The 9,176-nt window shown below is 48.5% G+C and overlaps 1 protein-coding gene across 1 annotated transcript; it reads left to right on the top strand.

Moving 5' to 3' along the window:
• Nucleotides 1-6,979: 6,979 nt before the first annotated feature.
• LOC136467510 (myb-related protein Zm1-like) lies at nucleotides 6,980-8,654 on the top strand. Its single transcript, XM_066466237.1, has 3 exons — nucleotides 6,980-7,316; nucleotides 7,454-7,583; nucleotides 7,722-8,654. The coding sequence occupies exons 1-3, from the start codon at nucleotides 7,178-7,180 to the stop codon at nucleotides 8,476-8,478; spliced, it is 1,026 nt and encodes a 341-aa protein (XP_066322334.1). The 5' UTR covers nucleotides 6,980-7,177; the 3' UTR covers nucleotides 8,479-8,654.
• Nucleotides 8,655-9,176: the final 522 nt, after the last annotated feature.

Genomic DNA, 9,176 nt, shown 5'->3' with positions numbered 1-9,176 from the left:
CTCAAGGTCCGGTCGGTTTATTTGACCAAGGTGAAAGCGTCTGGAAGTGACCGAACACTGTGAGGTCAAGTCACCGAACGTTGAGGGCCAGCATCCGATCGACTCCAGTAAGATCCTAGAGAGGGAGAATCCTGATCGAACGTGTCCGGTCAATATTGACCAGACGTTGATCAGGTTCCGGCTACTGATCGGACGCTGCTCAGTGAGTGACCGAACGCTGGGGGTCTAGAGTTCGGTCGACATCAGTAAGGTTCCAGTGAGGGGAAAACATGACCGGATGCTAGACAGCGTCCGGTCAACACTTAACCACTGGAGTTCGGGGTGTACTAACTGGAGCGTCCGGTCAATATGACCGGAGCGTCCGGTCATCCCGCAGAGGCACATAATAGTTCGTTTTTCAGTCGGTGTTATAAATACAACCTCTACTCGTGTGTGGGGGTACTTTTGCTCATTCCAATAGCTAAGAAACATCTTAGAGAGTGCCAAGAAGAGCAAGGTCCTAGTGATTTGATTGAAATTTAAGAATCCCAAAGAGAGCCCTCATTAGTGAGATCAAGAGTAGCAAAGTGTGCATTCACCGTTCTCATTAGGCTTGTCGTGGTCAAGTGAGAGTTCATGCTTGTTACTCTTGGTGATCGCCATCACCTAGATGGCTTGGTGGTGATTGGGAGCTTGGTGATCATCCAGAGAGCTTGTGGATGACCCAACTCAAGTTGTGAGCGGTTGTAGGTGATTCACCGCGATGGAGTGTCGAAGAATCAACCCGTAGAGAGCACTTAATCCTTGCGCGGATCAAGGGGGAGCTACACCCTTGCGCGGGTGCTCCAACGAGGACTAGTGGGGAGTGGCGACTCTTCGATACCTCGGCAAAACATCGCTGTGTTCCTCCTTCTCTATTTACTTTGAGCAATTCAATTCTTGTCTTTACATTCATAGAATTGCCACGGTAGAGTAGGATTGGAACTTAGGTTGCAAGTCTTTTGTGCGATAGAACAATTAGAAACACTTTCTAGACACAAGGGGTTAATTGGGCTAACCATATAATTTAATTATTGCAAAGAAATTTAGAATTAGCCCAATTCACCTCCCTGTTGGGCATCTTGATCCTTTCAATCACGTAGTGATAACAAATAGTATGTGCTCTTTCTAGAGTACCTCTCTATCACTAGCTGCTTTATCAGCTGGGTAGCATATGTCTTTGAAGAGCCAGTGAACTAGCTCTTTATTCTATCGAGGTACTCAGTGACCGTGTCACACTTTGGGATTGAGCCCACAATTGCAGGCTCAATCGTGTTCTTTATCATATCCAAACATTTCTTGTTGACAGTGACCCACTTCCTATGCTCAAGGTCATATGACATCTTTTGGGATTTAAAATCCCTCTCTTTAGTTGTCCAAGCGACATCAGCCTCGTTTGTCTCCCTCAACGGTGCCACAGGCTCAGTGGGACATGGTGAGGTGACTACCTAGTCCACCTCAGCCAAGATGAAGGCCAGGTTAATCTTTTTCTTTCACTCCATGTAGTTGTCATCTTTGAGAGTGGGGATCTCTTTGATACAACCCATTAAGTTATATCCGCCTTAAAACATAATTCATATAGAGTGAGAACATAAATAATAACAATAATTGCATGCCTTGATTCCAACGTTGGTCAAAATTAAAACATACAACTGTTCTTATACACAAATTGTACATTACCATTGGGCATAAATAGAATTAATGCATAAAATCATTAAACTTATGATATTGTTATTAACAACGTTGATAAAAAATAACAACATCATAATCATGTCAAAATCTCTTTTTCTCTAATTAAATATCACGTTGGTTCAAAATAACTGGAGAATAAACAATTTCTTTAGCAGCGAAAACATGAAAAAATTCATTATCTATTTTTCAGAAGCATTAAACTTTTCTCAAATATTCTCCTAAAAATTATCCTGTTGGTTCAAATTTTAACAGAGATGTTAAAGTAGACAAATATCATAAAACATTGCTTCTGAAAAAAATAAAACTTAAACTCGTATGAACACTGTTCATTTGGCCCAATCCAGCTGACATAGTGAATTCTGGCCCGGCTTGTTTCTGTTCGCGCAGGTGCTGCAGCTTCCCAGGCCGCAACCTAGGCTTGGGCCAACAAACTCGTCCGCCGTGCGCACCCGCTTGGGCCGAATGTTGGCCCATTCGCTTGAAAGCTCTAGTTTGGTTTTGGTGAACTAATGAAACCCTAAGTGCTAACCTAGTTTATCAAGTGATCATGAGATAGGTAGCACATTCCAAGTGGTGAAGCAAATGAAGACCATGACATGATGATGGTGATGCCATGGTGAAGATCAAGTGCTTGGATTTGAAAAGAAGAAAGAGAAAAAACAAAAGGCTCAAGGCAAAGGTATAAATGATAGGAGCCATTTTGTTTTGGTGATCGAGACACTTAGTGAGTGTGATCACATTTAGGATTGATAGCCATACTATTAAGAGGGGTGAAACTCATATCGAAATACGGTTGTCAAAGTGCCACTAGATGCTCTAACTCATTGCATATGCATTTAGGATCTAGTGAAGTACTAACACCCTTGAAAATGTTTGTGAAAATATACTAACACATGTGCACAAGGTGATACACTTAATGGTTGGCACATTTGAGCATGGGTGAAGAAGATAGAGTTCAAAAGGAGTTAGTCACGCTGGTCATGAAGTGACCGGACGCTGGTCTCAGTGGGATCGGTGCGTCCGGTCAATGATATAGCAAAGACACTAGCGTCGATCTTCGATCGGACGCTGGGTCACTTGGTGACCGAACGCTGATAGGGTGCGTCCGGTCCGGCTGATGTGGCAGCACATAGAAGAGTCACCGTGTGACCGGACACTGGGTGAGTCCGGTTGAGCTTGATCGGACACGTCCGGTCATAAAAAGTCGTTTCTAGATGCTTACTGGAAATGACCAGACGATGGGGCTCAGCGTCCGGTCACTTTGAGCTGCTACGTCCGGTCATCACTTGACCGTTGGGATCGGGCGCTCAGTATTTGAAGAAAGGGGACACGTGGCGTGCATCGCACGACCAGACGCTGGAGTCCTGCGTCCGGTCAATATGACCAGAGCATCCGGTCACCCCGTGTTGTGCCCAGTGAAGAGGTACAAGGGCTCTATTTTATGAGGGCTTCTATTTAAGCCCTATGGCTAGCTCAAGCTCACCCTCTTGGCCATTTTGTATTGACATAGCAACCTTGTGAGCTTAGTCAAAGCCCTCCCACTCATCTCCATCATTGATTAAACATTTTTGTGAGATTAGGAGAGAATCCAAGTGCATTGCTTGAGTGTTTGCATCTAGAGGCACTTGGTGTTCGTGTTTCGCTGCGGGATTCGCTTGTTACTCTTAGTGGTTGCCACCACCAAGACGGCTTGGAGCAGCGAGGATCGTCGAGCGGAGGGTGGTGATTATCTCCGACTTTGATTGTGGTGATTGAGGGGTTCTTGACCTTTCTCTAGCGGAGAGTCAAAAGGTACTCTAGTGAATTGCTCATGACTTGTGTGATCCTCATCTTGTGTTGGTTGTGCGGCACCCTATTGAGGGTTTGGCGTGTGATGCCAATTAGCACGTGAACCTCTGAGAGAGTGAATCGCCACAACAAGGAGTAGCTTGCCGGCAAGCAAGTGAACCTCGGTAAAAAATCATTGTGTCCATCATTTGATTCCGATGCGATTGGTCTTTATTGGTATTCATTCTTGTGATTGATTGGCTCCTTCCTCGACACGGCGATATAAACAAATTGCTCACTCTCTTTACATTACCGCAAACTAGTTATCAAGCTCTTTAGTGTAGCTAGTTATGAGAGCTTGTTAGTTTGGTTAGTGTGGCTCTTTAGTTAGCCTTTGAGAGCACACTAATTTAGTGTAGTCACATAGCTATTGTGTGGATAGAAACTATATAAACTAGAATTGTGGTAGGTGGCTTGCTATTTTAGTAGGCTAGCGCAACACTTGCTTCGCCTCATAATTGTCTAACCGCTTTGTTAAGTGTTGTTGTAGAATTTTTTTAATAGGCTATTCACCCCCCTATAGCCATTAGGACATTTCATCACTATCGTCCGTTGATCTGCATCGGACGGTCGCACGTGCACGTCGGTCGAACAAAAACCCCAGCGTGGCGTCCTCCCCCGAACCCTAACGCATTCGGCGCCTCCCTTCCTCTCTCTTTGCCGCTCTCCTCTTTCCTCTCAGCGTAGCCACAGTGAGCGACCGAGAGCGAGACGCGATGTAGGGATGGCGGCTCCGCCGTGGCACCCCTTGCCAGTGCATGCGTGCGGCTGGAGCCACACGCGGCATCGTCGAGCGGCACCACGGTGGTGTCCTTTGGCCCGAGCCCAAGGCAGAGATCGTGCGGCGGCGCTTATCCTACCCCAACGGCTAAGGTTGAATTCCCGCGCGGTGTCCTCGTGATGGCCGGCGGTGGAGACGGAGCAGGCAGACCCTAGGTAGGAGCTCCAGACCCTTGTCCGTTCACCTCTTTCCCTTCTTCTCTTTTGGATCTTCTTTCTTTTCTTTTCGGAGTTGAACCGATTTGGGGTTGGGGTTAGGATTAGGGTTACTGTTCTTCTTCCCCGATGGGTTAGGGTTCGGTTGAACTCTCTACATCTCGATTTCTTTCCCGATTAGGGTTAGGGTTTGACTCACTGGAGTCACTATTCATCTTCCCCAGCGAGTGCTTCGTGGGTTAGGGTTCGGCTTCGAGTGTTGAGACCCCTTTCTCTTCTCTTCTCAGATCCGAATGGGCTTTGTTCTTTTCTTGCCGCGCGCTGGCAAAGATGGCGGTGCGGCACCTTTCCCCATGCGGTGGCGGTGGTGACCGACAGTTGAGTGATGCCCGCCACCCTCCCGGTCTCTTTTCTATTTTCTTTTACCCGGTTAGGGTTTCAATCCAAAACGGATCGAACCCTCTGTTCCTCTTTGATTTCTTTTCAATTCTCTACCCCATACTAGATCTACACACTGTTAACCTGGCTTCGATACCATTGTTAGGAAACACAGTACCTCTGTAATATAGATCAGGGGTAAACATCTTACTTAGATGGAGAAATTGGTTCCTCTACTTCGCCCTGGCGCAGTTGCGCCGCAGCCGCGTGGACGCCGGTGTCGTGGGAGCTCGGCGCGGTGGAGTCCAGCGTAGTGGTGGCGATGCAGAGGCGACGGTGACGCGAGGTGCCGCGGTCCGGTGGTGACGGCGATGTTAGTGGGTCTTTCCTTCGCTGGCAGCACTCTTTTTAGATCGGGTTAGGTTTAGTTGTTGGTGGTTCACGGCGGCTCCGGTCAATCTTGTTGATAGAGCCCTGATCTCCACCTCTCTTTATAGTGCTGTGCGACAGGGGCCCAACAACCATATTAGGGTTGGGCGCCCCCAATCAGGGCGTAGATCCAAGAGGACCTATTGGTGGAGATCAACTAACACTATCATCAAAGCAATGTGTATCTGCATCCCACTATTCACCTGAATTCGGCATCACTGTGCAGAACTAGATGGCACCTGCTCTGCAGCGGCCTTGCAGCCGCTCTGCCGCCCACCCACACCCGCTCTGTAGCGGCTCCTGAGACCAGGTCTGTTCGGCTGAGCCAGCTGATGTTGTTTTATCGTAAAAGAAAAATACTATAGATTTTAGCTGATAAGCCGGCTGATAAGTTGGGAGCGAACCGGCTCTGGGATTCCCCGCGCGTCTCCCTCTCGCTATCGTCGCAGGCCGCTGAGGAGTAGTAGTCGACGGGCTCCCTCACGGCGGTGTGGCCATGCAGCGGTGGTGCGCGACCTCCCTCGCGACAGCGCGGCCACGCAGCGACGGCGCGCGACTGCAGTATCTAACGCGGGCAACCAAACAGAGTTTTATGCTGTGCAAAGTAGAAATACGAGACAACCAAACACTGCTGGAAAGCATAAGACTATGTTGGATTGGATATCTAGTACTAGACCCTTATGCTGGTTACCACAATATAAGCAACCAATCAGACCCAATAAGAAGAAGAATAGCACCCAATAGATATATGTTTCCAGAAATTTTATGCGACCTAGCTTCTTAAGTAATGTTTAAGAGAAACGGTTCTCTTTAAAATTATTTCCTTTTTAAGCTTTTAAATGAAACATATTTAGATTTGATGTGATTAATGAAATTACATTGCAAGTAAAATAAACCATTCACATTCCTAATGGAAGCCCTGAAGAAAATCCTGTGGCATCTAGAGACCCAACTTTTCAAAAAAGAAAACACAAGAAGATTCGACTCAATAACATGAGGACGAGTGATTCTACTTGTTACTTCCTCCATGTTAAATTATAAGATATTTTGGTTTTTTCTAAACGTAATGTATATATAAGTGCATAGCAAGCTATGTATCTAAAGCGGAGGAAAGTATTTTTTACAGGCCTCACCATTCCATGAACTAACCATTCTATTTTTCTTATATAAGCTCGATTATAGTGGATTATTAGCCCTTCCGCTAAAAAAACAATTCCTCTAAAAGAAGATTATCAGCTCAGGTTCACATTTACCTGGTGCATACAATCCGAATCAGATATAATATACAAGTCTGAGTTTATTTTTGAAGTAATAAAAAAGTTATTGGATTACAAATGCACATTATTATTTGATCGAATTCCAAATACAATAGTAGAGGATATGCTTGAATATACACACTGCAATCGAATACTGAAGCTTAGCCTTTTAACTTTTTTCTCAACTACTCCAAAAAGTTCTCACGCTAATTTGTTTACAAGCATTAGCAGCTTAAGATTGTCCTTAGCTCGTACACGTGTAAGATCTACAGGCCTACTTACTCCAAAATGAGGGCATGTCCTGATTAACAACAGTCCCTGTGGGCCCTCGCTGAGTAATCTGAGCCACGAACGCCGTCACTCCCTTAAAGCTTCCTGTCCATACTCCATAGAGCGTTGCTTTCCTGAGACAGGGGTTTGGTAAACGCAATAGTCTCAGAGGTACGAGAGGTAGGGGACGGATCGAGGGCAACTGATGCTGGGCTCACCTCACCTGTCGTCTCCGCCTTCACTGCGCATATATACCGCCTGCTGCCCCTCCCCAAGCCGTGCTCTCTGAATCATCCAACCAGAACCCGGGAGCCGTGACAGGCTGACAGCTTAGGCGAACCAAGAACACGCAGGGACAGACAGGGAGAGGCATGGGGCGAGGGCGAGCGCCGTGCTGCGCCAAGGTGGGGCTCAACAGGGGCTCCTGGACGCCGCAGGAGGACATGCGTCTCATCGCCTACATCCAAAAGCACGGCCACACCAACTGGCGCGCGCTGCCCAATCAAGCAGGTAGTAGGCTAGCTGGGCATGGCAAATCAAATGTGCATGGCGAGTTGATGGAAGCAGAGGAGAGATGTGCAGTCACTTTTGGGGCGTTTGCTGATCCTGTTCATGTCCATGCCTTTTTTTTTTGTCTGGATGGATAGGTTTGCTTCGGTGTGGGAAGAGCTGCAGGCTGCGGTGGATCAACTACCTGCGGCCGGACCTCAAGCGCGGCAACTTCACCGCCGACGAGGAGGAGACCATCATAAGGCTGCACGGCTTGCTCGGGAACAAGTAAAGCGTTAAGCCGTCGATTGTTGCGACAGCGAATTTGGACTCGATCCTTGCTGTTCATATCTGGCCATCTGGGGTTCTTGCGTATACTGTATAAATTTGGACTGATGTTTTGAACAAATTTGATCTATATGTCAGATGGTCTAAGATCGCTGCCTGTCTACCGGGGAGGACGGACAACGAGATCAAGAACGTGTGGAACACGCACCTGAAGAAGAAGGTGGCGCCGCGGGAGAAGCAGAAGGCTGGCGCGGCGGGCAAGAACGACGACGGCGCGGCAAGCGGCGACGCCGGCACGCCCGCCACTGCCGCCTCGTCCTCGGCGTCCTCCTCGATGACGACCAACAACAATTCCGGGCGCAGCGACAACTCCGGCGACCATTGCGGCACGAGCAGGGAGCCAGACGACGCGATCGACGTATCCCTCCTCCAACTAGACGACATCGACGTCTCGGACATGCTGGTGGACGCGCCCCCGGCGGCGCAGCCAATGCTGTCGCCGTGCTCCTCGTCGTCCCTGACGACGTGCGTCGGCGGCGTGGAGGAACTGATCGAGCTGCCAGTGATCGAGATCGAGCCGGAGATCTGGAGCATCATCGACGGCGAGAGCGCTGGCGCGCCGGACGCCTCACGAGGCGATGCAACAGCGCCATGTACGGGCACCGCCGTCGTCAGCACCAGCGAAGCAGAGGAAGCGGCGAACGATTGGTGGTTGGAGAATTTGGAGAAGGAGCTGGGCCTGTGGGGCCCAGCGGATACTCAGGCCCACCCTGACCTACTGGACCACATAGCAGGCTTCAGCCCACTGGGCGCCTTGGAGTTGGAGAGGGACCCAGTCTCCACCTACTTCCAGACCGCACCCGCCGTTGCGGAACCCGAACTCCTGGTGGCCTAACCATCTGCCGTTCTGCTATGACCATGAGCAGCAACAGGACGGATCCCCTCCGTCCCGTTGAGAAGGCTGAGGTTAAGAACGATCTGATCGGACGGACGGGGTTAATTGCTATATTACCTTCAGCAATGGGCGGCTACTACTATACAAGAGGATAGAACAACCAACATCTTGGTTCTTGGAGATGTTTGATGCGTCAATTCAAGTAGTTTGTTTGATGTAGTGGCAAGTTCATGTGTCTAGGTTAGTTAGAATGCACATACAGAACCGCCCAAAGAAAGAAGACCATGCATGTAGAGTGAAAACAGCGTTTAATGCAGATATAGCTAGCTGCTCCTAGGGTTTGATTGGTATGGAACACTGGGCTCCAGTCTGATTGTCTGAAGATCAACGAGGGAGTGTCGTCCGCCGTCGTGGATCTACAGTTGTGCTCCAGCATACCCAATATTTTTGGGAAAACAATTAGTTTTTATGTATATGTACATGTATAATATAGGTAAGCTTTAAGATTACTAGTCTATTCGTCCAAAGCAGCCCACGTGACCCATTTTCTACACTCATCTGTTCCCCACCGGCCCCATTTTCTACACTCATCTGTTCCCCACCGGCCCACTATCCACAACCGACGGGTGATGGCCCAGGCTAATCCCTTCCCACGCTGGCACACGTTCCCAGCTTCGGCCGCATTTTCTACACTCAGG

This window comes from Miscanthus floridulus, chromosome 7 (genome assembly GCF_019320115.1).
Source record: "Miscanthus floridulus cultivar M001 chromosome 7, ASM1932011v1, whole genome shotgun sequence".
NCBI classification, from domain to species: Eukaryota; Viridiplantae; Streptophyta; class Magnoliopsida; order Poales; family Poaceae; genus Miscanthus; species Miscanthus floridulus.
The sequence above is the reverse complement of the archived record's forward strand: the minus strand, read 5'-3'. Positions and strand labels throughout refer to the sequence as shown.

Excerpts from the sequence above, each read along its gene's own strand:
- LOC136467510 (XM_066466237.1), top strand. The coding sequence starts at position 7,178 with ATGGGGCGAGGGCGAGCGCCGTGCTGCGCCAAGGTGGGGCTCAACAGG. Across the intron at positions 7,317-7,453 it reads CGCGCTGCCCAATCAAGCAG|GTTTGCTTCGGTGTGGGAAG; the intron begins GTAGTAGGCTAG and ends CTGGATGGATAG. Across the intron at positions 7,584-7,721 it reads CACGGCTTGCTCGGGAACAA|ATGGTCTAAGATCGCTGCCT; the intron begins GTAAAGCGTTAA and ends TCTATATGTCAG.